Consider the following 27,922-nt stretch of genomic DNA (forward strand, 5'->3'; position numbering starts at 1 on the left):
TGGGAGGGAGGCCCGGACGTTTTTGGAAGTGTAATTTCCTGGCTCGCCTCAACCAATAAGCCTGGCAGAAGAGAAGAGCTCGATCTTGCAGGCCCTGCAGGACTTAGTACATCCGGCTAGGTCCCTGATGTCCCTGGGGAGCCCAAGGTCACCCAGCTGGCTTCATGTGGGGGAGTGCAGAATCGAACCCGTCATACCAGATTAGAAGTCCGCACTCCTAACCACGACACCAAACTGGCTCTCTTTAGAAGGCAGCGCTGTGCTTGGAGGGCCGTCTTCACTCAGGGCATCGGATGCTTCCCAGGGCAACCCCCCCCACACCCCGTTCACTGCAAAGATGGATCGGGAAATCAAGACGAAGGGAGTCCTCGGGAACAGCCGTCTTTGGCATTAGTTCATGTCATAGTTTATTTCTCACAAAGGCTGTACAAAAACTCAGTATAAAACTCTGCCACCAGAATGGGCTATTATCCAAAAATAATTCCTCGGAGCCTTATAACTTACACAGGATGGAAGGGGTGGGGGGTGGCTTGAAAGAGTTAGGGGGTCTGTACAGCAGAATTGGGGGGCGAGCGGATGAGACGGAGAACTTTGTATTTACAGGATACGGGGGGGGGGGGATCGGGATCCCACGGAATCCGCCGCATGTTACCCACGTACCCATGCTATCTCACATATTAACAAGCTTTCCATGAAGTTTACAAAAGGGGACCCGGGGCAAAGTCCCGCCGGGAGCTCTTCCGTAATAACTTTGTTTTTTTAAAAGAGCACCCAGATGCACGATTGTAAAGTCGCAGGGGCCTCCACAGGGGCCAAACGTCCGGGGAAATGAGGGGGGGGGGGCGGAAGAAGCCGAGGCGGCCGTGTCCGGGCTGGTCACCGGCTGATGTCCCGACTGGCGTCCCAGGCTTTGGGGAGCGGCTGGAGCTTGAGGGGGTGGAAGAACGGGTGCTTCAGGGCTTCGGCCAACGTGAGCCGCTTGGCCGGCTCGTATTCCAACATGCCCTCGATGAGGTCGAAGAGCTGATGGTGCTCCTCTGTCTCGGACGCCAGGTACCTCTGTGGAGACAGGTAGGGTCAAGAAGGGGATCCCCTGGAGCTGAGCTTTAGGATGCTTTGGGCTGATCCTGCGTTGAGCAGGGGGTTGGACTAGATGGCCTGTATGGCCCCTTCCAACTCTATGATTCTATGATTCTATGATCCTGCGTTGAGCAGGAGGTTGGACTAGATGGCCTGTATGGCCCCTTCCAACTCTATGATTCTATGATTCTATGATCCTGCGTTGAGCAGGGGGTTGGACTAGATGGCCTGTATGGCCCCTTCCAACTCTATGATTCTATGATTCTATGATCCTGCGTTGAGCAGGAGGTTGGACTAGATGGCCTGTATGGCCACTTCCAACTCTATGATTCTATGATCCTGCGTTGAGCAGGGGGTTGGACTAGATGGCCTGTATGGCCCCTTCCAACTCTATGATTCTATGATTCTATGATCCTGCGTTGAGCAGGAGGTTGGACTAGATGGCCTGTGTGGCCCCTTCCAACTCTGTGATTCTATGATTCTAAGATTCCTGCCCACTGAATGCAGAATCATTGGGGAGGGATGGGACCTGAACTCCCCCCTGATTTCTCCAGAGGTAAAATAGAAGAGACTTTGTTACACCCCGTGCTTTTCACTACCCAAAGCGGCTTATAAACACCTTTCCCCTTCCTCTCCCTGCAAAAATTAACCCGTGAGATAGGTGGGGCGGGGAGAGCTCTATATGAACTGCGCTGCAAGAACAGCACTCAGAGAACTGTAACTAGCCCAAGGTCACCCAGCCGGCAGCATGGGGAGGAGTGTTGTGAGGGCCAGTTATAGAAAGTGAAGTATAACCACGCCCTGAACTTCTCTGGCCTTGCAAGATCCTACAGGGTCACCGTAAACCATCTGCAATTTGGTGGCATATTCCACCCACCACTGTGACCAGCCTCTAGGGCAGTGGTTCTCAACCTGGGGGTCGGGACCCCTTTGGGGGTCAAATGAGGTCCCCTTTCACAAGGGTCACTGCAGGGCAAACAGCTTGGTCGGGGGGGGGGGGCGCCATCCACACAACAGACTTGTGGGGCAGATCGAGGTAAAGCGTTCGTCTGTCTGGAGCATCGGAAAAGAGCAAGATCGGCATGGTGGGACAAGAGGCCGAACTGAACTGAGAAGACCTGGAAAAAAAGCCAATTTATATACAATCATGACCAATGGATCTTCATGCCATTGGTCAGTTTTGGTTTAATTTCTGTGAAAGAACCCTTGCATAATTTCATGATTGGGGGTCACCACAAGATTAGGAACTGTATTAAAGGGTCGCGGTATTAGGGAGGTTGAGAACCACTGCTCTAGAGGGACCAAGCCAGCCCCCAAAGCGTCCCCCACCCAGACCCATCCCTATGTTGTTCTGCTTTCACCAAACAGATGACAGACTTTGAGCCTTACCCGGAGGGGCTTACAGTTTTCCCGTACGTAGCGCCCAGCTGAGGTGTTTTCGTCCCAGTCCAGCCGGCCGTGGTAGAAGTACTTCTGCTTCCTGATGGGAACCAGACACAACGAGGGAGAATGGTGAAAACCACGAAGCAGCTGAGGGTTTCCCTACCGAACGCAAAGAACACGTGCGCGTGGGCTGTGTGTGTGTGTCTGCATTCTCACAACAGCCTGGACGCACTTGTTTTCTCCACGAGGGTGAATATTTGGTGCATCTCCCATATAAAAGAAGGTCGGACATATTTTGGACCGTGAAAGGAGACAAGCAAGCACACAGGCTTGAAGTCTTGTCAGCTTGGACTGGCAGTGGCTCTTCCAGGGTCTTGGGCAGAGGCCTTTCATGTTGGAGATTCCTTGGTCACTCTCCCCTTCCCTCCATCCCTGCCTCCTTCCTCCCCTTCCTCTCTCCCTTCGATTTCGATACCGCCCTTGTAGGTCTCCCATCTCATGGCAGTGAACCACAAGCATTCACTAGGCACAATAAAAGTTCAGTAGTAAAATATATGCATATTAAAATTACAATTAAAACTATTAAAAATCATCAGAATTATCAGCATCAACAATTCGTTCCAGGGGTGAAATTCATTGAAGAAGGTGTCAGAAGGCAAGAAGAAGAAGAAGAGTTGGTTCGTACATGCCGCTTTTCTCTGCCCTGGCTCCTGGCTGGTGGAATGAGCTCCCCAGGGACATCAGGGACCTAGCCGGATGTACTAAGTCCTGCAGGGCCTGCAATATCGAGCTCTTCTCTTCTGCCAGGCTTATTGGTTGAGGCGAGCCAGGAAATTACACTTCCAAAAACGTCCGGGCCTCCCTCCCATCCCTTCTCTCCTGCTCCTCCAGAGAGCCAGCTTGGTGTAGTGGTTAAGAGTGAGGAGTTCTAGTCTGGCAAGCCAGGTTTGATTCCCCGCTCCCCCACATGCAGCCAGCTGGGTGACCTTGAGCTGGCCACAGCACTGATAAAGCTGTTCTGACCGAACAGTGATATCAGGGCTCTCTCAGCCTCACCCACCTCACAGGGTGTCTGTTGTGGGGAGAGGAAAGGGAAGGCGACTGTAAGCCGCTTTGAGACTCCTTCGGTTAGAGAAAAGCAGCATAAAAGAACCAACTCTTCTTCTTCAAGTATCCTCAGCACCAAAATCTCCCCACAGAGTCCCTTCACCTGGTCTTCCGCGTCATGCGGGACGGGATCGGTCCTAAGATTCGCTCCATCATGGCCAGATGCTCGCGGTTGTCGTGGGTCTGAAAGACAGGGGGAGGAGACATTTCTTTTCAACACAGGGGGAACAAAAGAAATCCCCCCCCTTCTGGTACCCCACTAATGCCACCTCCAAAGGTGAGACCGTTTGGTGTCCTGGTTAGCAATGCTCCCTCTTGTTATTTCCCCCCTTGCTGAGCAGAGCAGCTCACATCCTGAGCAGAGGAGGGATCTTGAAATAGGCCATGGACAGTACAAGCCAATGTGTGAATCCGGGAGGGGTTGGGCGGGGCCTCCTGTGTGAATGAGCAGCTTTTCACACGCGTAGCTTAGAGCAGGGGTAGTCAACCTGTGGTCCTCCAGATATCCATGGACTACAATTCCCATGAGCCCCTGCCAGCGTTCGCTGGCAAGGGCTCATGGGAATTGTAGTCCATGGACATCTGGAGGACCACAGGTTGACTACCCCTGGCTTAGAGGCAGCACTGCTGGTTAAGAGTGCAAGACCAGGTTTTAGCAGAGCAGGTTCGAAATCCCTGCTCTGCTACAGGAACTCACTAAGCGACCTTGGTCCAGTCACACACCCCCAGCCTAACCCAGGCTTTCTCAACCAGGGTTTTGTGAAACTCTGGGATTTCTTGGCACCCCTGGGTTTCCTGAAGTTAATTCATTTTGCATATATATTTTAAATTTGTTAAACATTTATCGAGTGATCTGAGCATATCGTGTCGGCCCACCCTCCCCTCCCAAACTGGCCAATGAGGGGCCTGGAAGGGGAGGGGCCCCAGGTGGGCGTGTCCACAGCTCTGCTTCCCAACCATATTCTGCACGATCGCCCCACTTCAAGCCTGAAGAATGTTTCGGGGGTTTCTTGATGGTAAAGACGTTGAGAAAGGCTGGCCTAGCAGAACAGCTCTGTCTCGGAAGCCCCTGTTGATTCTCCTGAAGGAGCCTTTTATGGGCGAGACACGTTGGGCATTCTTTTTAGTGGGTTGTGTTGTTGTTTTTTAACTGAGTAACAAAATAACTGTACCTATTTTGCAACATCGGCCGCGGCCTTGTTTCTCCATACTTGAAAGAATCCCAGCAAGAAGCAGGGCCAGGGTTATCTAGTCCAGCCCCCTGCAGAATGCTAGAACTCACAACTACCTGCTTACCCACGGTGACCCCAATTTCATCCTCCCCCCCCCCCACCAAAAATCTCCAGAATCCAGCCTGGCCTGAAGGAAATTCACCTGCCATCCCACAGTGGCGATCAGCAATTCCCTGAGTATGCAAGGAAGGAGACCCATAAAAATACATCCCTGCTGTTCCCTTTGCCTTTTGGATATTCCAGCATTCCCTCCCGCCAACTCTCCAATGTAACTTTCCCAAAAAGTCACCTGTGGTCCTGTTCCAAGACTCATTCGGTTATAGCAATCTTTCTCAACTTTTTTTTATCATTGAGAAGCCCCTGAAATTTTCTTTGGGCAAGATCGTGCAGAATATGGTTGGGAAGCAGAGCTGTAGACACGCCCACATGGGGCCCCTCCCCTTCCCATGTCCTCCAGATCCATCATTGGCCATTTTGGGAGGGGCAGATGGGTCAACATGACCAAATATGGTCATTTCACCCAATAAATGTTTAACAATTAAATTTTTTAAAAAATAATTAACTAACTCCCACCCATTCAGGAAATTCTTCCAGGGCCATCAAGAACCCCCAGGATTTCACAAAACCCCTATTGAGAAAGCCTGAGCTCAGGTCCCACTTTAGCTGACAATTTCAGACCAGTTCATGATCTTCTGCTTCCTTCCTCTGCTTTCCTTCTTTGCCTGCTCTCGACCATACAATTGGCTTCTCCCTCTCGCACCTCGACCCACCAGCCCTGCTGACCTTTGATAGCCCCTTCCGGCCTGCCCAGCCCACTTGGCCAAAAGCGACCGCCCGGCCCCAACCCCTCAGGGCCTTCCAATGCAGAAGAGTGATTCCGCTTCCCCCGAAGCACCCTGAGAAGCAGGACTCACCTGGAACAAAGTGAACCCCATGTAATACTCGAAGATGATACAGCCGATGCTCCAGACGTCACACGGCTGTGCCCAGCCGAGCTCTGCAACACAGAGAGAAGAAAAACTTCAGTGGTCTTGTGAGAGGCAGGGGTCTTGGTTGGTCAACACGCTGGGGAATCGCACCCCCTCCCCCCAATTCTGCAAGGTTTATTGCAATGCTCCTGGAAGGTATCTTATTGTACTGCTCACCTGCACTGTCTAGCTCAGTGCTCTCTATTCTAACTGGCAGTGGCTCTCCAAGGTCCTTAACCGAGCTGTGTAAAAAAATTAATCAGGTCTATTGTAGGGACCTTGTTCATGCAAAGGCAAGTGTGCGCTCCTCCCTAGTTTCAAAAGAAACCAATGTTTGCTGCCACTCTTACCGGGAGATGAAAGAGAACATCAGGACATAAGAGAAGCCATGTTGGATCAGGCCAGTGGCCCATCTAGTCCAACTTTGTGTCACACAGTAGACAAAACCCGGGCAAGGAGAAGGAGGAAGAGGGGAAGAAGAAGAGTTGGTTCTTATATGCTGCTTTTTTCTGCCCGAAAGAGTCTCAAAGCAGCTTACATTCGCATTCCATTTCCTCTCCCCACAACAGACACCCTGTGAGGGAGGGGAGGATGAGAGAGCCCTGATATTACTGAAGAAGAAGAGTTGGTTCTTATATGCCGCTTATCTCTACCCAAGGGAGTCTCAAAGTAGCTTCCAATCGCCTTCCCTTTCCTCTCCCCACAACAGACACCCTGTGAGGGAGGGGAGGCTGAGAGAGCCCTGATATTACTGAAGAAGAAGAAGAGTTGGTTCTTATATGCCGCTTATCTCTACCCAAGGGAGTCTCAAAGTAGCTTCCAATCGCCTTCCCTTTCCTCTCCCCACAACAGACACCCTGTGAGGGAGGGAAGGCTGAGAGAGCCCTGAGATTACTGCTCAGTCAGAACAGCTTTATCAGTGCTGTGGCGAGCCCAAGGTCACCCAGCAGCCCAACTAGGCCAACACTCTGCATCACACAGCGGGCAAACCCCAGGTGGCATCAGGAAGTCCACCAACAGGGCCAGATCTCCAGAAGCCCTCCCACCATTGCCCCCTCCCCCGCGCACCAAGAACATAAGAGAAGCCATGGTGGACCAGGCCAGTGGCCCATCAACCCTCTGTGTCACACAGTGGCCAATTCCCAGGTGCCATCAGGAGGTTCATCAGAGGGGCCAGAGCTCCAGAAGCCGTCCCACAGTGCTCCTCCCCCCAAGCACAAAGAACACAGAGCATCCCTGCCCCAGACTTAAGAACATAAGAGAAGCCATAAGAGAAGCCAAGGGTCATCCAATCCAACACCGTGTCTCACAGTGGCCAAAACCCAGGTGCTGTCAGGAGGTCCGCCAGCAGAGCCAGAACTCCAGAATCTCTCCCACGACTGACACCACCACTCCAAGCAGCAAGAAGACAGAGCATCACAGCACATCAGAAGAGAAGACATGTTGAATCAGGCCAATGGCCCATTCAGTCCAAAGCAGGCAGTCTCCCACTGAGTGAGCCCCCATAAGGAACCCTTGAGAAGGACATCTCAGTGACATACTAGCTATTGAGAGTCAGTTTGGTGTTAGAGTCAGTTTGGTGTAGTGGTTAGGAGTGTGGACTTCTAATCTGGCATGCCAGGTTTGATTCTGCGCTCCCCCACATGCAGCCAGCTGGGTGACCTTGGGCTCACCACGGCACTGATAAAGCTGTTCTGACTGGGCAGTGATATCAGGGCTCTCTCAGCCTCACCCACCTCACAGGGTGTCTGTTGTGGGGAGAGGAAAGCTGTAAGCCTCTTCGGGTAGGGAAAAGCGGCATAGAAGAACCAACTCTCCTTCTTCTTCTTCTTCTATGTGACAGGCCACACCTTTCCCAGATCTTCCCTGGCAAAGGCCCTTCCAGGCTACCGCCAAGCACCTGAAGCAGCCAGCTCTTCCCCTGCCCTGAACCCCGAGACGCGTGTTCCTTTTTTAAGCCAGGGCGACCAGGGACTGGGCGGAGCTGCAGGGAAGAGGCAGGATCCCCACCTAGAATCACCTCCGGGGCCCGATAGTGCCGCGTGGAGACGATCGTGCTGTGGTGCTCGTGGTCAAAGGTGGCGCTGCCGAAATCGACCACCCGGACGGCCGTGTTCTTCACGCTCCGCTCGTCTCGCTTCTTGTGGGGAGGGTGGGCGTGCGGCAAGACAGAGGAGAGAGGTGGTTAGCAGGGCCGGGGGAAGAGCGGCCGCGGCAGCCTCACCCGCCAAGGTCGCACCAAAATGCCCGCTTGGCCAGGGGCAGAGGTGCGTCGAGGCACCCGAATTCTGACGGAGCGATCAGCTCCCCCCACTCCCGTTTCAAAGGCAGGCGCCATTCCCCCAGATAGTCGAGCAGACCCACCTTTTCCAGGTTGTAGGTCATCTCGTAATCCGAGTTGACAAAGAGGATGTTCTCGGGCTTGAGGTCCGTATGCGTGAGCTTGTTTTCGTGCAGGACTGCGGGGAAAGGAGAGAAACCCACCGTTTTCAAAACCGGAGTTGAGCCCGAGAAGATACCCCCGGAAGGCAACGCTCTCTCTCTCTCTCTCTCGCCCACCGGAGATTCTGAGCCTTTATCTGCCACAGGTCCCTTGGCAGAGCAACACAGTGCAAATCTCAAGGCAGGCGTCCAATGGCCCAAGAGATGGCCACAGGCAACTTTAAAGGGGACTGCACAGAATCAGGGAGGGGCAGGTCACTAGTCAGTGGGAGTCAAGGAAACCTCCACATTCAGAAGCAGTCAGCCTCTCAATCCCAGGGTCAGGAGGCAACATCAGCAGAAGGCCTCAGCCTCCCTGCCCTGTTGCTGGCCCCGCAGAGGGACTGGCTGGCCCCTGTGTGAGGCAGGAGGCTGGACTGGAGGGACCCTCCCTGGTCTGACCCAGCAGGGCTCTCCTGTGTCCTTATGAGGGGAAGGCCTCGGCCTCCCTGCCCTGTGGCTGGCCCTGCAGAGGGACTGGCTGGCCCCTGTGTGAGGCAGGAGGCTGGACTGGAGGGACCCTCCCTGGTCTGACCCAGCAGGGCTCTCCTGTGTCCTTGTGAGGGGAAGGCCTCGGCCTCCCTGCCCTGTTGCTGGCCCTGCAGAGGGACTGGCTGGCCCCTGTGTGAGGCAGGAGGCTGGACTGGAGGGACCCTCCCTGGTCTGACCCAGCAGGGCTCTCCTGTTTCCTTATGAGGGGAAGGCCTCGGCCTCCCTGCCCTGTTGCTGGCCCTGCAGAGGGACTGGCTGGCCACTGGATGAGGCAGGAGGCTGGACTGGAGGGACCCTCCCTGGTCTGATCCAGCAGGGCTCTCCTGTGCCCTTATGAGGGGAAGGCCTCGGCCTCCCTGCCCTGTTGCTGGCCCTGCAGAGGGACTGGCCGGCCCCTGTGAGAGGCAGGAGGCTGGACTGGAGGGACCCTCCCTGGTCTGACCCAGCAGGGCTCTCCTGTGTCCTTATGAGGGGAAGGCCTCGGCCTCCCTGCCCTGTTGCTGGCCCTGCAGAGGGACTGGCCGGCCCCTGTGAGAGGCAGGAGGCTGGACTGGAGGGACCCTCCCTGGTCTGACCCAGCAGGGCTCTCCTGTGTCCTTATGAGGGGAAGGCCTCGGCCTCCCTGCCCTGTGGCTGGCCCTGCAGAGGGACTGGCTGGCCCCTGGGTGAGGCAGGAGGCTGGACTGGAGGGACCCTCCCTGGTCTGACCCAGCAGGGCTCTCCTGTGTCCTTATGAGGGGAAGGCCTCGGCCTCCCTGCCCTGTTGCTGGCCCTGCAGAGGGACTGGCTGGCCCCTGGGTGAGGCAGGAGGCTGGACTGGAGGGACCCTCCCTGGTCTGACTCTGCAGGGCTCTCCTGTGTCCTTATGAGGGGAAGGCCTCGGCCTCCCTGCCCTGTGGCTGGCCCTGCAGAGGGACTGGCTGGCCCCTGTGTGAGGCAGGAGGCTGGACTGGAGGGACCATCCCTGGTCTGACCCAGCAGGGCTCTCCTGTGTCCTTATGAGGGGAAGGCCTTGGCCTCCCTGCCCTGTTGCTGGCCCTGCAGCGGGACTGGCTGGCCCCTGGGTGAGGCAGGAGGCTGGACTGGATGGACCACTGGTGTGATCCAACAGGGCTCTTCTGATTTCTACCTGGCCTCAGTTGAACATGTGAAGTTGTCATATCCTGAACAAGGCTAGCAACTTATCTGGCCCAGTACTGTCTATACTAGTGCAAAAAAGAAAAAAGAAAATTACTTGACTGACCAACAGGACAACTACTGGCAACATTTTGCACTGAAACATGTGGATCCATTTCTCTAAGGGTGGACTTAACCCAGATTTTGCTTGGGACTGCTTACACAGCAGGCACATGCCCACTGCCACTCAGCTATAGGCAGGCTATACACATTCTTCAGTTCCACAGGAACATGGAAAAAGCTCCCAAGTTTTTTTCCAAATAACTGTATTTATCATCCAATTCATCAGCCAGTTCCACTCTCTGCTCACCCCCACCCCACCCTTTTTCCTGGCACTCACATTTCACTGCCTGGCACACTTGGTAGGCCATGTGCCGGATCTGGTGGATGGGGTAAGGCAGGTAGTTGTTATCCTTCAGGAAGTCGAAGGTGCTGAGGCCCAGGAGCTCGAAGGACAGGCACATGTGCCCGTGGTAGTCGAACCAGTCGTACATCTGCACGCACAAGCTGGAAAGAAGAAGAAGAAGAAAAAGATGAGTTGGTTCTTATATGCCGCTTTTCTCTACCCGAAGGAGTCTCAAAGTGGCTTCCAATTGCCTTCCCTTTCCTCTCCCCACAACAGACACCCTGTGAGGTAGGTGAGACCGAAAGAGCCCTGATATAGCGAGCCCAAGGTCACCCAGCTGGCTGCATGTGGGGGAGCACAGAATTGAACCTGGCATGCCAGATTAGAAGTCTGCACTCCTAAGAACTACACCAAACTGGCTCCTAACCACTACACCAAAGAGGCACAGGCTGGTTAGAGCGGACACAGAGGAAGCCGGGTGCGAGTCTCCTCCTGGCCAGAGAGGAGGACACAGAGGAAGCTGTGTGCAGGTGGTCCTGACCCATCTCCCCACACACACACACACACACACACACACACGCCCCCATCCCAGCGCTCACTTCTTGTTCTCCGGGTCCTTCTCGTTGATCTTCTCCAGCACGTTGATCTCCAGCCGAGCGGCTTCTTTGTACTTTTCCACATTCTTTATTATTTTTAAAGCCACGCGGGTGTTGCCCCTGGGGAGGGAGCAAAAGATGCAAACTCAGACGTGGGAGTTGGCGCCGGATGGCGGCCGGAGCACCAAGACCACATCCGCTCACTGGGCAATCGTGTGCTGATCGGCCTAAGCTAATTCACCGGGCTGTGGTGTGGTGGATATCCTGGGGAAGAGTGGCCTATACCAGGGGTAGTCAACCTGTGGTCCTCCAGATGTTCATGGACTACAATTCCCTTGAGCCCCTGCCAGCATTTGCTGGCAGGGGCTCATGGGAATTGTAGTCCATGAACATCTGGAGGACCACAGATTGACTACCCCTGGCCTATATCACTTGGCCCCGTTATTATGGCTCAAAAGTCTTGTCCACAATCTGTATTACACTATGTATTACCCCCACTTTTATTGCTTTCGACACAGCTGCGAGGTAGGCCGGACAGCCTAAAGAGCCGCTGCCAGCCTGGGTAGATGACGCTGATCTAAAAGGATCAAGGGTCTGACTCAGTATAAAGCCGTGTAGGTCTGAAGCTGTGGTGGTCTGAAGCAGTCGAATAATGTTGGGAGACCAGTGGCACTTTTAAGACCAACAAAGGTTAATTCTGGGTATATGCTTTCCTAGAACCATTGAGTTGAATGGGGTCCATCAAGTACAACCCTTAAAACATCCTTGATATGGATCTGTCCAGCAGCTGCTTGAAGACTGCCAGTGAGGGGGCAGTGAGCGCATTCCACTGCTGAACTATTTGGACAGTGAAGAATTTTCCTGAGATATTTGGCAGGTACTGCTCTATACATAGTTCAAACTCATTCCCTTTGGGTCCCCTCCTCTGCTGCCAACAGGAACCTTTCCCTGCCCTCCTCTAAGTGACAACCTTTCAGGTCCTTCAAAAGAGCCATCCTGTCCCCTCTCAGCCTCCTCCAGGCGGAACATCCCCCTCAGCTTTTCTGCATAGCGCCCAACAAGATCCCTTTGCTTTTCTGCACGCTGGGTTCTTTTGCGGCTAGGAAAGAAAACCTCGACGGTGCGCCTACCTGCGGTGATCGATGCACTGCACCACTCTGCCAAAGGTGCCCTCTCCGAGGGTGCTGATGATCTCGTCTAGGGAGAGAGAGAAACACAGAAAGAGAGAGAGAGAAAGAGAGAGAGAGGGGAAAGGAGGGCGTGAGCGAAGACATCCTCCAGACACGGCGCCTGACACACCACTGCAAAACCTTCCTTCCCGGACCAGCCCTGAGCACCCGCCCCGGAGACTGGCAACATCTCATTACAATCCCTGGCCGTTTGGATCACGACAAAGAGGAGGAAGGAGGAAGGGAGGGAGGGAATCTTTAGAGGACAAAGAAAGAAAGAAAAGAAAAGAAGAAAAGCCTCTTGAAACAAACAAACTGACACTGCAAAGAGAAATGAAAGGAACAGGCAAGGGGCGGGATTAAAAAAAACAAACAAAAACAAAACAGCTAACAGAACAAGTGTGCGACTTGCGGTGGGGGGAGCTTAACTAGAGGCTAGATTATGTTACGATTTGGCTGTACATCTCTCTTGGAGCCAGTCACCGATGCGATAGACGAGGTGGCCTTCGTCGTCGTCTTCCACGCTCTTGGCCCTCCGGCTGCTCTGCTGACTCCGCTGCGGGGCCCCCATAAAACGCAGACGCGGAGGTTGCGGGGGTGGGAGGTTTTGGTTTTCATTCATTCATTCATTCACCGGGCCAATCGGGGATGGTTTTCAGAGCGGCGCGGCCAAGCGTCACCCGTGGCAAGTGGCAGGTAGGTGGGCCCGTGGTGGAATAGGAGGAGGAGGGACGGGACGATTCCCAGGCCAATTCATACGGCACAGAGGCGCACATATGTATAAAAACGATAAGGGATATTGCAAGGGGGGAAAAATAAAGTCAAGATAACACACACACTAGCTCAGGAAAATAATTTGTTGTTGTTTTTTTGTAAAAAAATATATATCTATGAAGAGAAGAAGGGGGGGGTGACACTGAGAGGTCTTCTTGCAAACAGACCCATCCCAAGCTGAGAGGTAAGAACGGGGCTGGGTGCTAACGAGTCCGGGAGGGGGCAGAGCCCACAGCCCCCGAATCTTGGAGACGAGAGGCCACGTGGAAGTTGGGGGTCGCTATCCTGGACTTCTGAAGAGGAAGAGCCTCTCCAAGAGAATACAATCCACGGCCACTTCCCTGCCCCACCAGAACAACTGGAGTCTCAGGGTGATGTGATATGAGCAGACTGCCCCCCTGCCTGCTCAGAGAAGGGTCACCACCAAGGAAAGAAACACAGTCTGCCCTTGGCAAACCCGATACCTTTAATAAATTCTACCCACAACACATAACATCAGTATTTTTCCAATCTGTAAACTTGGAAGCTTTCCACGATAACTAAGCAAATGTCAACAGAGGAGGAGGCCCGTTAGGCCTCTGCATGATTCCCTGCTTCTGGGTCATCTTCTCCCACACTTCCTACTGGGAGCACAGGTGCGTTGATTCTGTAGCACGTCTACCCTGGCGGCAACTAGAATGCAGCGGAGGCCACCTTGTGTGATAAAACTGCCCGAGGCACCTCTGGAAGAGTCAACTGTTCTGGCCATGCATCCCTCCCGTCAGGAGGCATGCATGTGAACTGGAAATTCCAGAAAGGGTCTCCTACAAGGGCAGATTATTTCTTCTTCTGTGATCATAAACATTTGGGGTGGGGGTTGGGGAGCAGAATAAGGGTGAAGCTGCTTTGCTATTTTAATTTTGGAAGGAGGTTAAGTGGAAAAACAGAATTACAACAAGCAACAATTTATGGGGAAGAATATTATCCTAGGCACAGATGGAAAATGGAGTAAAACTACTGTTGCTGACACTAAGAAGGTGGAAAGAACCTTGCTGGATCAGACCAGGTGACCATCTAGTCGAGCATCCAGCCTCACACAGGGGCCAGCCAGATCCTCAAGAGGGCCAGCAGCAGGGCAGGGAGGCTGAGGCCTTCCCCTCATAAGAGCACAGGAGAGCCCTGCTGGGTCAGACCAGGGAGGGTCCCTCCAGTCCAGCCTCCTGCCTCACCCAGGGGCCAGCCAGTCCCTCTGCAGGGCCAGCAACAGGGCAGGGAGGCTGAGGCCTTTCCCTCATAAGAACACAGGAGAGCCCTGCTGGGTCAGACCAGTCCATCCAGTCAAACATCCTGTCTCGCACAGCGGCCAACCAATTCCTCTGGAAGGCTGAGGCCTTCCCCTGAAGTGGCAGAGAGGATCCCTCCGGTGTTTGTCCCTCACTCTGGTTCCCCTCCTGGACCCTGCATGACGTTTCCTGCCCGCACCTCTCTTGGTCCCCAGATCACAGTCCTAGTGTCATGCAGTCCCTTACTACATGCCATGGGGTCAGCCAACAAGCGAACCAAAGTCCTAGGAACCATCAGGTTCAACAACTCTTGTCCGTCCCCCCCCTTCCCCCCTCTGTGCATTCACACACATACTATGGTCTTTTTCCGGGAAGCTGATGTCTCACTCTGCATGTCGTGACTCTAGCAGGTAGATCTGGCTGCCTTTTGGCCACTAGGTGTAAAATTGTAGATTTCACTTGAAGACAAAAGCCCTTCTGCCGTGGGAACAGCTAATGGTGGGAAAATGGGGTTTTGGTGGGGAAAGGGCTGGCCAAGCTAGTTGTTCTTAGCTGAGGACTTCTATCATGATACTTCCAGATGTACCCCTTTGGATTTAATAATGCAACTCTTTCCCATTATGAATGTCTCAATCCTGCCTCTTATGAGAGAGTGGCCCTAGTCCGTAACACCTCACCTGGACGCAAGTCACACCGGCGATAGACCAACCCTCTGTGAATCTATCCCGTCCCCTTTTAAAGTTGTCTCTGCCTGTGGCCATCACCGCACCCTCTGGAAGTGAATTCCCGATTTTTATCACTCACAGTGTGAAGAAGCATATAAATACCTATCAGCTTCATTCAAAGCCACCGAGTTCTAGCATTCAAGCAGAGGGAGAAACAGTTATCTCGGCTCACTCCCATTGCTGGTGAGAAGTCATTCTGACTCCTCCCCTTCCTGTCACATGACTTCCTCTTACGGGCATGCAATTCAGGGGAGGGGGACCACTAACTTAACACATTCCCTAAGGTTTCCTGAGAGCCAACTCGATGGAGTGGCTAAGAGCGGCCATCTCTACTCTGGAGAACCACGTTTGATTCCCCGCTCCTCTGCATGCAGCTAGCTGGGTGACCCTGGGCTAGTCACCATTCTTTCAGAGCTGTTCTTGGAAAGCAGTTTGCTTAGAGTTCTCTCAGCCCCACCTACACCGCAGGGTGTCTGTTGTCAGGAGAGGAAAGGTGTTTGTAAGCTGCTCGGTGACTCCTTGCGGTAGAAAAAAGTGGAGACAAATAACTAGCTCTTCTTCCTATTAAGGTAAAGACTACAGTTATTAATTACATTTCTCAACTGCTCTTCTCTCCTCTGCTCTTAGCCTCACAAAGGGCCTGAGAAGTCCTAGAGACGCTTTTGACTGATTACAGGTTGGCGGTCGCCTTTCACTCCTCCTCTTGCGGAAAGGTGCTCCTCGGTATTTCTAGCCCACCTAAGTCAAGACTGGTGCAAGTTCTGCCCACGTTGTAGGCAAGACCCTTTAGCATCCTGACCTGAAATATCTGTCTCCCCTCCCCTCCTTTTAACATCCATTCTGATGAAGGATCTAAGCCGAACTTTACACTGATTGGTTCTTGCCGTTTTGTTTTTCATTGGCCCCGACAAAGAGAGAGGCCCTGACTCGGAGAGCTTGATCTCAGCAGATCTCCGAGTTGACCCTGGCCAGTATTCGGAAGGGGGACTGTCAAAGAAGCCAAGAGTCGTGATGCATTGGCAGGCAATGGGCAAACCCCCTCTGAATGTCTCTTGCCTTTGAAAACCTCACGGCCTCGCGACAAGTCGGCTGTGAGCCGACAGCAAAAACGAAACAAATAAAAACAAAGGAGATGGCTTTAGTGTCTTTAGTTTATGCTTTGTCTGCCCAGGCCTTCCGGAGAGGTTAGATTTTTCACGTCACTTTGCTGGGCAGAGATCTCTCGCTGTCTTTCGTACGAAGCCTTCCTTTTCCCTGAATTCGGCTCTGTGTTACTGGCTAAGACTGCTCTACCTTTATTTAGTTACGCGGCTTTCTTGAACTTTCAATTGCAATGTGGATTACTTGGCCTTAACTAAGAACCAGATGCCAACTTGGGATTTCTTCTGCAGCATGTAAACCTAATTCCATACACACACACACACACACACACAAGGCACAAGCACCCCAGAAACAGCAGTAACAAGAAGCAAGTCCCTGCCAACCAACCTCTGGGGACGGAGCAGTCTCAAGACCCCTAACACAGACGTCTGCCCCTAAGAGAAGCAGCTCAGGCGTTTCTAGAGCAAGATCCGGCCCCAGGACCGCCCTGGGGATCCCGACGCACAGAACATGTAGTTCCGCCCACCACCACCACCACCGCCACGCTCAACAGGGTGTGCTACCTACCAAGCACATTGTGTGTGGCGGGGCGGGAGGGAAGGGGGAGCCCGGTGGATACTCACCGATGAAGAGTGGCTGAAGGAGCGGCTGCGGCGGCGTCTCCGCCGGCGCTTCCTCCGGCTGCTCTTGCAGCTGCGGTAGCTGCAGCCCCTGTCCCGGGAGCGCTGGTACTCGGAGGGCTGGTGGTACTCGGCCTCGTAGTATGCCTCGCCGCGCTCTCGGCTGTAGACGTCTCGCCGGTAGCCGTCGCAGTACCGCCGGTCGTAGGGCCGCCGGTCAGATGAGTGGCCGTCAAAGCTGGGTGGGTGGGGAGAAGCAGTCGATTTGGTTGGGGGGCAGGGGAGACGGCCTTAGGGCTCAGAGTGGGGCTGGTCCCGGCTCAGCCTCAAATGGTGAAATGGCGGCTGGTCGGATTGCCGGTTCACAAAATGAGAAAATACTCCAGCTAATTGGCTGACCTTAATCCTCCTTATTCATATTTTGTGATTCTTTTAAATGTTCACAACTTGAGACTCCCTTATGGGGAAATGTTCATTCTTCCATATAATATATAGTATGAACCAAATAGCCACCAAGGCAGGCACTGGGTAGAAACTATATAATTCTATTCCCCGTTTTCAATTTCTTTCTTCTTCAGTGGGTTTTCGAAGCCTGTGAGCTGTCAGGAAACTTCCCAGGAGGTCTGAGCCTGTCAGGACATTGTATATGGAACAGCTGGAAGAATTAGAGGCACTTCATTTTTGAAATAATACCACTGAAGAAGAAAAAAATTGAAAACGGGGAATAGAATTATATAGTTCATCCGGAACATGTTTTAGTGGTTATTGCTTGACCCGTCCAACCAACACCCAGCTGGCTACCCTGGAATGCCAGCAGCTCTCTTCGTTCTCTCATACTTAGAAGCCGCACACAACCACTGCATGAGCACGGCTCAGTGGCAGAACATCTGCTTGGCCTGCAGAAGGTCCCAGGTTCAATCCCCAGCATCTCCTTTTGGGCAAGCCCATGGCTCAGCAGCAGAGCATTTGCTTTGTGTGCGGAAGGTCCCAGGTTGCATTTATTAAGCCTCCAGCTAAAGGAGCAGGCAGAGACAGTCTGAGGAGACCAGACTGCTAGCGTTGGGTCAAGAGTCTGAGTCAGTCTAAGGCAGTTTCATGTGGTCATACTTTCCAGGCGCAGGGAACCTGATTTGAAGCAAAGCAGAGCTTATTCCCCCTCCTCCCCTCTGGAGGACTTAAGATGCAGGAGTCAAAGCGGCATCTCTCTTGTGTCTGGTTCTTGAGCTTCCCAAGGTCGCTCCCTATCTTTGCTAATTGTTGATGGGCAGAATCTGTGACCTTGAGATGGGAGGGAGGCGATTATGTGAGTGGCTGATGTAAGAATCTGGCTTTTTCCAAATAGGACTGGTCTCAGGGGACAACCTTCAGGGTTATATTTGGGCCTGGGTAAGAGAATTTAGAAGCTGGCTGGGATTTCATGTGCCTCACATCTACGGACAAGACAGCTGCACAAAGAACCGTTTGGTGTTGAGGCTTGCTTGGTTGCTTGTAAATCAGGAGAGGCACATCTGGAAACAGTAGTCAAGTTAGCTTTTATTTATTTTTGTGTGCCTTTAACTCTGGGTTGCATGCAATGGAATTATTTCTCAACTTTCTAAACTTATGTATTTATTTATTACACTTCTTAACTGCTGCTCTCGGGACAGCTGGTTGTGGTGGTTTTCAAGTCTCCAGTGAAACATATTGAAAACAAGCCCATTTCATCTCACACTATATAACCCCAACCAAACTCCACAGATCCCACCCTGATCTCAGTCTTGGGACAGGTGTTTAAATAGTGGGAGCCCACAGACCAGTGGTGGCCAAACTGCAGCTCTCTAGACGCATGCTGGCAGGGGCTCATGGGAATTGTAGTCCATGGACATATGGAGAGCTGCAGTTTGTCCACCCCTGCAGTTTCAACCAAATGCCTGATGGATGACCTGGCACTGCTGTTTTTTAGCTTTAATTACTAAATTGTTGTTCTCAGGTGCAAAGTCATGTCCGACCCATCGCAACCCCATGGACAATGATCCTCCAGGCCTTCCTGTCCTCTACCATTCCCCAGAGTCCATTTAAGTTTGCACCGACTGCTTCAGTGACTCCATCCAGCCACCTCATTCTCTGTCGTCCCCTTCTTCTTTTGCCCTCAATCGCTCCCAGCATTAGGCTCTTCTCCAGGGAGTCCTTCCTTTCTCATAAGGTGGCCAAAATTACTAAATTACACCCTTTTAATTTTCACTGGTCTTAGAAAGGCATTCCTTTCTAAAACTGTGCTGTTAGTTTCTAGCTGTTCAATAATGGTATTCTTGATGGATACCATATGTTCCTCTAAAAACTACCCATCACTCCTGCTGTTTTTGTGCTTTTAGGTTATTAATGGTTTTACTTTGGAAATTCTGGCCATGCAGGGGGGGTGGGGGAGACGCCTGGTGACATCACTTCCTGTGATGTGGCAGTGAGAGTGGCCAGGTCACATCTAGTGGGAGGGAGTGGGTGATGTCACTTCCGGTGACGTGGCACTTCCAGGGAGTGTGGCAGGGCTGGCTGACATCACTCCCGGGGTTCCCTGAAACCTGGATTTTGTCCTCGCCCCAAGGAGCTCTAGCAATGTCTATTTTCCTTTTCACAAGCACAGAAGAAGTTCACAGTCGTTTGCATCAGAGAGAAATCTCCAGTGGGTGGCCATGTCAGTCTGAAGCAACAGAACAAAGTTTGAGTCCAGTGGCACCGTGAAGACCAACTAAATTGGACTCTGGGCATACGCTTTCGTTTGCGTGCCCACTTCTTACAGGTATACTGAAATGGGTTCCTACAAGCCTTCCATACAGGTAGACAGAACGGGTCTTATCGACTGCATTGCTCCAATCTTAGCTGTACTTATGCATCTTGACTCTAATTAGCCCTTCCTGGTAACTAACCCCACATCCGCAGGTAACGCTTAAGGAAATGGGTCTCAACGCAGCTGCAACTACACAAGCTAAGCCAATCAGCTCTTCGTTCAGCTTAGAACAAATTGCCGATGATCCCCAGACTTCGAGCCTGGCTTCAACCAGAGCCCTGGCTCCAGCCTGGGAGAATGAGCTGCTGTCTGAGGTGCAAGGCCTCACGGTTTCCTGGGGGCACGCAAGACAGCTCTTTTCCACCAGGCATTTGGTTGAGGCCAAGGACCACCATCAACATCTAATATCCCCCCTCCCAACAACCGAAACCCCCGTCATTCTAAACTTTAGACCTGGCCGCAATTTAATTGCCAGGCTATGGTCATTAGAGATAAATTTTCAAACTGGTTTTAAACCTATTTTGAATTTTAAATTTGTCCTGGTTTTTAGCCCTATTGACGTGAGCCGCCCTGAGACCTTTTGGAGGGGGCGGCATGCAAGCTTGAATGAATGAATGAATGAATGAATGAATGAATGAATGAATGAATGAACGAACTTTGTTGGTCTTAAAGCTGCCACTGAATCATAGAATCATAGAATCAGAGCTGGAAGGGACCTCCTGGGTTATCTAGTCCAACCCCCTGCACTATGCAGGACACAAACCTATCTGGGCTCAAACTTAGTTCTCACATCTGTTTGTTGTGTTTGCATGCTAGTTTGCTGCCATTCACAGGTCTTATTGACTGCGTTCATTCAATCTTAGCTGTACTTACGGCTCAGTTCCTTATACGTCCTGACTCTAACTAGTAACTACTCCCTCCTCTCTCGACCCCTGCGTAAGGCCTGAGGAAGTCTGTTTCAAAACTTCTGACGAAGTGTGCACGCACGCAAAAGCTGATCCCCCAAATTAAGCTCTTCTCGTGATCCCAAGTGAAGAAGAAGAAGAAGAGTTGGTTCTTATATGCCACTTTTCCCTACCCGAAGGAGGCTCAAAGCGGCTTACAGTCGCCTTCCTATTCCTCTCCCCACAACAGACACCCTGTGGGGTGGGTGAAGCTGAGAGAGCCCTGATATTTCTGCTTGGTCAGAACAGCTTTATCAGCACTGTGGCGAGCCCAAGGTCACCCAGCTGGTTGCATGTGGGGGAGCGCAGAATCGAACCCGGCATGCCAGATTAGACGTCCGCACTCCTAACCGCTACACCAAACTGGCTCAGCTCAGCTTCCTCTCAACTGGCCTCCCGTTTACCTCCGGGATCGGATAGGGTAGCTGTCTTCCCTGCGTTGCTGCTGGTCGCTGCTGCTCGACCGCGAACAGCTCCGCCGCCTCTTGTGCTTCCGGCTCCTGTAACGTTCGTGATAGCTGCCCCGGCTGCTGCGTTCCGAAGAGCGGCACCGTCTGGAGTGAGGCATCTGGGGAGAGATCCAAGGCCAGGTTACGAGGGTATCGGGCGTCAGCTCCGTGTCAGTAGGAGACCTCATTTTGAATCATTTTTATTTATTTTGTGTATTTCCTTGAATTTCCCGACTGCCCTCTCCGCTGGAGCGGATTCACGGTTGTGCAACCTTTTCCGGTTCGGTGGTCAATCGTGAATGGCAAACACGGACTTTGAAAAGGAAAAGTCAGGGGTCTTAACACGTGGCCATCTAGCGATGCCCCACAAAGAACATCAGAAGAGCCCTGCTGGATCAGACATCCTGTCTCACATAGTGGTCCCAAATAGTTCTTCTGGAGGGCCAACACCAGGGCAGAGAGGTCAACTCCACATGAGAACAGAAGAAGAGGCTTGCTGGGTCTGGCCAGTGGTCCATCTAGTCCAGTATCTTGCCTCACAGTGGCCAACCAGTTCTTCTGTAGGGCTAACAATAAGGCATGTAGGCTGAGGCCTTCCCCTCATAAGGACACAGGAGAGCCCTGCTGGGTCAGACCAGGGAGGGTCCAGCCTCCTGCCTCACACAGGGGCCAGCCAGTCCCTCTGCAGGGCCAGCAACAGGGCAGGGAGGCCAAGGCCTTCCCCTCATAAGAACATCAGGAGAGCCCTGCTGAGTGAGACCAGGGAGGGTCCATCCAGTCCAGCATCCTGCCTCACACAGGGGCCAACCAGCTCTTCTGAAGAGCCAATAACAAGACACAGAGGCCAAGGCCTTCCTCCAACGTTTCCTCCTGGCTCTGGGATTCAGAATATTAGTGCCTCTGAATGTGGAGGCTCCCCTCAGTCACCATGGCTAGTAGTCATTGACATATTTATCCTCTGTGAATCTCTCTCATCCCTTTTTAAGTTAAATCCCCTTTAAAGTTAAAATCTCTCTCCTGGCTGCTGCCCAGTTCCAATGTAATGATGACAAAGCTACCTAATGGACTCAAGGGAACGCGCTTCGGCGCCAGCCCTTTTACAGCGGTTTTAGATGGCATGTATACTAAATACTGTAAAAGATATAGTACTCTACAATTGTCCAGTACGATAAGTATTGCTGGGACGTTAGAACCCAGTCGCATCAGATTTTGGAAGCAAAGCAGGGTCGATCCAGGTCAGTATTTGGGTGGGTGATGCCCCAGCATGTCCCCGGGTCTCAATGCAAAGGCAGGCTAGGGTGCAATGAAGCTTAAAAAAAAATGATGCTGAATTGTTACTGCTTTTAACATCATCCGGAAAGATTTGAGAGCCAGTGTCGTTTAGAGATTCAGACTGGTGGCCTCTAATTGGGAGAACTGGGATTTCCCTGCCCCCACTCCTCCTCCACCAGCAAGGTGACCTTGGGCCAGTCACAGTTCTCTCAGAGCTCTCTCAGGCTTATCTCTTTGAGAGCCAGGTTAAGAGTGGTGACCTCTAATCTGCAGGACCGGGTTTGATTCCCCACCTCTCCTCCCCATGCAACTAGCTGGGTGATCTTGGGCCAGTCACAATTCTGAGAGCTGTTCTTGCAGAGCAGTTCTCTGAGAGCTCCCTCACCTTCCTCACAGGGCACTTGTTCCAGGGAAGGGTGCTTGTAAACCACTCTGGGGTTCCTCTGGGAAGTGAAAAGCATTGAATAAAAAAAAAACAGCTTTTCTTCTTGCTAAACCATTTAATGCTAAAACACCAGAGCCTACAATCTCAGTTTGTGTTTTTGGGTGAGGTTGTTGTTGTTTTTTAAGGATCGATAAAGAAAAAGAAATAGAAATAAAGCAAAGTGCCAAACTGTTACGAAATGAAAAGGGCAGCTTTTAGAGGCAGACGTGAAAACAAGGCAGCAGGCCAATCTACGCTGCCCAGAGAGGACTGCAATTAAAGTGGTGGGGGGGGGTGTTGTGGGAGAAGCTTTGCATGCTGCTGGGTTTGGCCCAACTGACAGAGTGCTCAGGAACAGCCAGTTCTCACTCCCCGCCCCCCAGCTTTGGCCATCAAGTGGCAGCCAACATATCATGACCTTCACAGAGCTTTCAAGACCTGAGATGCTCAGAGGTGGCTCACCCCTGGGCTCCACTGGAAGTCACCCATCCAAGTACTAGAAGAGATAAAAGAAAGGACTTCTTCAGCCGAAGGGTCATTAACACATAGAATTCCCTGCCACAGAAAGCGGTGGCAGCTACAAGCACAGACAGCTCCAAGAGGGGGGTGGAGAAACGTACGGAGCAGAGATCTGTCCTTGGCTATAAACCACGAGGTCTAGAGTGGATACAGAGCAGGGATGCTCGCTAAACTTGGTGCTTAGGGGGCAACCATGGGAGAAGCTACTGGGGTTGTGGTGGGACCTCTTGTGCACCTCTGGTGGGACAAAGAGCATGGGATTGGATTGAGCTTTGTACAATAATTCACAGGAGGAACCCTCTTGAATTCCATGGCCTTTTGGTGCCACTGCTGGCCATTTCGCTCCCCATGAATACACAAACACACCACGAGCAGCATTCCATGCATCTGACAAAATCATGCTGGTACCACCACAATCCTGTTGTTCTTTCCAGGGCCACAAGCTTGAGCCTGTTTGTTTTGGACTCAACCGGAAGCACAGCTTTCTCTTCCACACCCTTTGATTTAACACAACACCGCTATGATACTGGAAACGGCCACTGGGCCAGAAACATCAAACGCACTTCACACCCTCCTGGCCTCGCCGTTGATGATTGTTTTGCACACGGCAGCTTGCAAGAACACCAAGGAATGTTGTGCGCTGACCTACACAACCGATACAGCAGCTGCCTCTCTTCCCTCCAATGTGTATGTAAAGGGCCTTCCTCGATGGTCTCCCATCCCAAGTACCACCCCACCTTTGCTTCCACAATCTGGCAAGACTGTTCTAGACCAGGGGTAGTCAACCTGTGGTCCTCCAGATGCTCATGGACTACATTTCCCATGAGTCCCTGCCAGCATTTGCTGGCAGGGGCTCGTGGGAATTGTAGTCCATGAGCATCTGGAGGACCACAGGTTGACTACCCCTGTTCTAGACTATATCACTCCACAGCCTCATTTTTCCTTCAAGTACAAGTAGCTACAGTTGTATTTGCTGACCTTCACACTTTGCTGCTTGGAAGGTAACTAACAGCTGGCTGGATTAAACGGAAAGTTCAGGAAGTCCAGCGGCCTTGCTTCCAACAGCAGCCAGCCAGCTGTTCGTGGAAGCAGGGTACAAAGGCACAGAGCTTTCCTCTGCTGCTCCCTGCCAGCTGATGCTCAGGTTTAACAATCAGCCATGATGGCTGGGAATACATGCATTGTTCCTTTGGGGGTTTGAAATGGACAAAACCTTCACTCTGTGTTCTCTTTTCTTTTCTCTTTTCTTTTTTTCCTTTCTTTTCCCCCACCTCTGGGCAAGAAAACAGGCAAGCAGGCAGGAAATCAGTTCAATTGCTTTTCAGATGCACCTCAGCCCACCTTCATACAAATGCTAATAGATCTGGCCAAATTGTGGCTCTTCAGATGTTCCTGGATTACAATTCCCACGAGCCCCTGGTTTAGACAATGGGATGGTCAAGACCCCACCCCCATCCACCCCAAGCAGGGAATAGAGATTTTGAGGTGTTAAATACTAGAGAGACTTCAGGAAGGAATTCCTGAAGAATCTCCAGGAAAAGCTTCTCTGGTTAGGAGGTGAGGTAAAGAGATGACAAAACTCCTGGAAACAAGGAGGAAAAGCTGTTTTTTGCCATCAGAGCAGGCAGAACTCTTAACAGAGGTCTAGAGCAGCAGTCCCCAACCTTCTTGTAGTCGGGGACCGCCTCCGAGGGTGGGAGAGAGCCGGCGGCCCGGCCACAGCAGCTGCACGTAAACGTGCATGCGCAGTTGCTGCACATGCGCGTTTTCGCCACCAGGTGGCGCTAACGCGCATGCGCAGAACAGCCGCACATGCACGTTTTCGCCAGCAGGGGGGCAAACACGCATTCGCGGAGTCATTTGCGTTGCTGGCGTGCCAGCGGCCGCGCCTGCCTCTTCCCCCCCCTCTCGCTGCGGGGGGGGGAAGGCAGGCACGGCCGCTGGCAGCCCGGTACCATGGCCTTAACGGCCTGGTACCGGGCCGCTGACCGGGGATTGAAGAACCCTGGTCGAGAGGAGACAGCCCTTAACCATGTGCTGACCTAAAGGAAGCTTCATGGTCGAGATCTGTAACTTCCTAAGCTAAGGGAGCCTATCCTATATAAGGCATGTACAGAGCAAGGGTCAGAGGAATTGCTGCTTACCCATTTCTTCTGAATCCCTTGCTCACTCTGGTGCTGTGCTGAAAGCATGCTTGTGAACATTTTCTCTTTAATAAATACTTCACTAACTTGGGACGCTGGTAGTGATTCTCAGCGCCACTGCCTTGGATGCACTATTTTAAAAGGCATGCCAGGGGAAAGGCCAACATAGAACCATAGAGTTGGAAGGGACTTTCAAACAAAGGCAAGGCCTCAGAACTTGGAAGGGAAGCCAGTAGTTCTGACTGTTCCGGTAGGCAATTCCATAGGAAATCAGGTGATGGTAGTGGTGACCTGAGAAAGAAAAGCCTGCTTTTAAAGCCAATGCCTATTGCTGCATTTGACAAAATAGGGCACTAGTCCCCAATTTTCTATCACAATAAGAATAGGAGTGGTTTAAAGACAACATGTTTCTTTATTTTTCCAGATTCCTCCCTCTCCAGAACTGGCCCTCAACAGTGCTATCCATTACTAATGCCACCACAAAACCTTCCTCTCCACCTACTCCCATCACCTGAGAACAGGCCCTAAACTTAATCTCGAAATTTTACTTCTTAAGAGCATTTTATACATTGTAAATTTAAAAAAATAGATTTTAACTGTCTTTCCAAGGCCACGTATGCATAGGTTTTTAATATGCTGTTCATTGCTCTGAGATTGTTGCCAGAAAAGGGCAGTCTACAAATAAAATCAATCCAAAATCAATAATAATAAATAGTGCAGCCACTCTTTTGCCTAGCAAAACTGTCCTAATTCCCCAACTCACACACACCAATCATAAGAGAAGCCATGTTGGATCAGGCCAATGGTCTATCCATTCTAACTGTGTCGGACAATGGCCTAAACCCAGGGGCCATCAGGGGGTCCCTCCAGTGGGGCCAGAACTCCAGAAGCCTCCCCCCCCCCAGCACCAAGAAGACAGAACATCACCAGTGGTGGCAAGCTAGATTGTCCCCACCATACCTTGTGGCTCATAGCCACTGATGGCCTATTGTTCCATATGTTTACCCCCTCTTGAAACTGTCTAGGCTTGTAGCCTGCCACCACTTCCTGCAGCAGTGAATTCCGCATGTTAATGATTCTTTGGGTTAAGAAGTCCTTCCTTTGATCTGTTCTGAGCTCAATATCGTCACAGGTCACCCACGAGTTCTTGTATTGTGAGAAAAGTAATTAGTTCTTGCATTGTGAGAAAAATAGTTTTTTTCTCGACCTTCTCTAGTCTGTGCATGATTTTGTACACCTCTTATCATAACACCCTTCAGTCATCATATCTCCAAGTTAAAGAGACTGAACCTCTTTAACCTTTCTTCATTAAAAAGGTGTTCCATCCCCTTAATTCAGGGGTAGTCAAACTGCGGCCCTCCAGATGTCCATGGACTCCAATTCCCAGGAGCCCCTGCCAGCATTCGCTGGCAGGGGCTCCTGGGAATTGTAGTCCATGGACATCTGGAGGGCCGCAGTTTGACTACACCTGCCTTAATTGTTTCAGTTGCCCTTTTCTGCATTTTTTCCAATGCTATAGTATCTTTTTAGAGTTGCAGGGACCAGAAGCATTAATAAAAAATAGCAACATAAAGTTGTATCAAAAGAAAAGCTAGATGCCTCCCCTGAAAAACTGCCCTTGTCATTCATCATAGTCATACATGAGTCCTCCAGGACATTATTACCCATTCTAATTACACGGCCACCCTTTAAACAACAACTGCTATTACCATGGAGTCAACTTCCTGAGTGGCAGAATCAGCCTCACCACTAAACACCAAAGGCCTTGTAGGTATCTTCACGATGACATTAACAATCCTTCTTACGCTGTTACCAAAACACAAAAAATATAAGAAACGCCAGCCTCCTGCCCAGCAGATCTGCCCTGGTTACTTTCCAATGGGGCAGTGTGCTCATACATGTGTAATATATGTATATATATATATACTGATAATGTGAGAATGCCATTATTCCTTATGAGCCTTCACACGCCCATAAACAAAGAGGAAAGAGCCAGCTCCCACGTCTGCATGGCCATCCTGTCCCACAAACAGCACTGTCACCACCATTAATAGACACAGACTTGGAGCCTCAACAAAACCCAGCCTGGATCCCCACCACCACCACCACCAATGACAACCCATCATCTGGGCATGGAATCCGGGCCACTGTGGGTGGGCATTGTGCAGGAGGACTCTGGAGGTCCCTTCCAACTCTACGATTCTAAGGCCACCTTCAACCATTAGAATTAACAAGATGCCCCCCTCCAGCAGAGCCGCCCTGCCCCCACACGTTCAGCCACCACGACCGACCGGAGCAGCCATCCTCCCCCCATGCAGCCTCTCCCCTCCTCTCCTCCCCCACCTGCAGCACCACCCCCTCCTCTTCCCATCAGGCAGCCTCCTCCTCCATGCATCCCCTCCTGTCCTCCCCCACCTGCAGCAACTCCCTCTCCTCCATGCAGGCCCTCCCCTCCCCCCCCCACCATGAAGCCCCCTCCTCTCCTCCCCCACCTGCAGCACCTCCCCCTCCTCTCCCCACCATGCAGCCCCCTCCTCCCCTCCCCCATCACACCATGCAGCCCCCTCCTCTCCTCCCCCACCTGCAGCACCTCCCCCTCCTCTCCCCATCATGCAGCCCCCTCCTCTCCCCTCCCTCACCATGCAGCCCCCTCCTCCCCTTCCCTTCCCCTCCCCTCCCCCTTCCCTTCCCCTCCCCCACCAAGCAGCCCCCTCCCCCCTCGCACCCTCTTGGCCGCCAGCCCGGTGCGCTTGTCCCACAGGAAGTCCGTCTTGACGACCGCCCCTCCTCCTCCGCCGCCGCCTGCGTCCTTTCCTTTCTCCCCCTGCTTTCCGAACCGAGGGACGGAGCTGCTCTGGGGACGGGCGAGTCCTGTCACGCAAGCGCACGTTACGCCG

The 27,922-nt window shown here is 52.2% G+C and overlaps 1 protein-coding gene across 4 annotated transcripts; it reads right to left on the reverse strand.

Annotated features, from left to right (window-relative positions):
• Positions 1 to 390: 390 nt before the first annotated feature.
• Positions 391 to 27,922, reverse strand: CLK2 (CDC like kinase 2). Of its 4 annotated transcripts, none has more exons than XM_077322494.1 (13): positions 27,751 to 27,922; positions 20,622 to 20,785; positions 16,516 to 16,750; positions 12,514 to 12,586; positions 11,992 to 12,058; positions 10,865 to 10,981; positions 10,260 to 10,426; positions 8,135 to 8,229; positions 7,781 to 7,910; positions 5,717 to 5,799; positions 3,674 to 3,753; positions 2,470 to 2,560; positions 391 to 1,059 (listed from the first exon to the last, which is right to left on the reverse strand). In XM_077322494.1, exons 2-13 carry the CDS (start codon positions 20,783 to 20,785, stop codon positions 877 to 879), a joined length of 1,485 nt encoding a protein of 494 aa, XP_077178609.1. In that variant the 5' UTR covers positions 27,751 to 27,922; the 3' UTR covers positions 391 to 876. The 4 variants fall into 4 exon arrangements, with proteins under 4 accessions (XP_077178609.1, XP_077178601.1, XP_077178590.1 ...); XM_077322486.1 differs by having other exon boundaries at positions 7,781 to 7,907; positions 12,493 to 12,586; XM_077322475.1 differs by having other exon boundaries at positions 12,493 to 12,586.

This window comes from Paroedura picta, chromosome 1, assembly GCF_049243985.1.
Source record: "Paroedura picta isolate Pp20150507F chromosome 1, Ppicta_v3.0, whole genome shotgun sequence".
NCBI lineage: Eukaryota > Metazoa > Chordata > Lepidosauria > Squamata > Gekkonidae > Paroedura > Paroedura picta.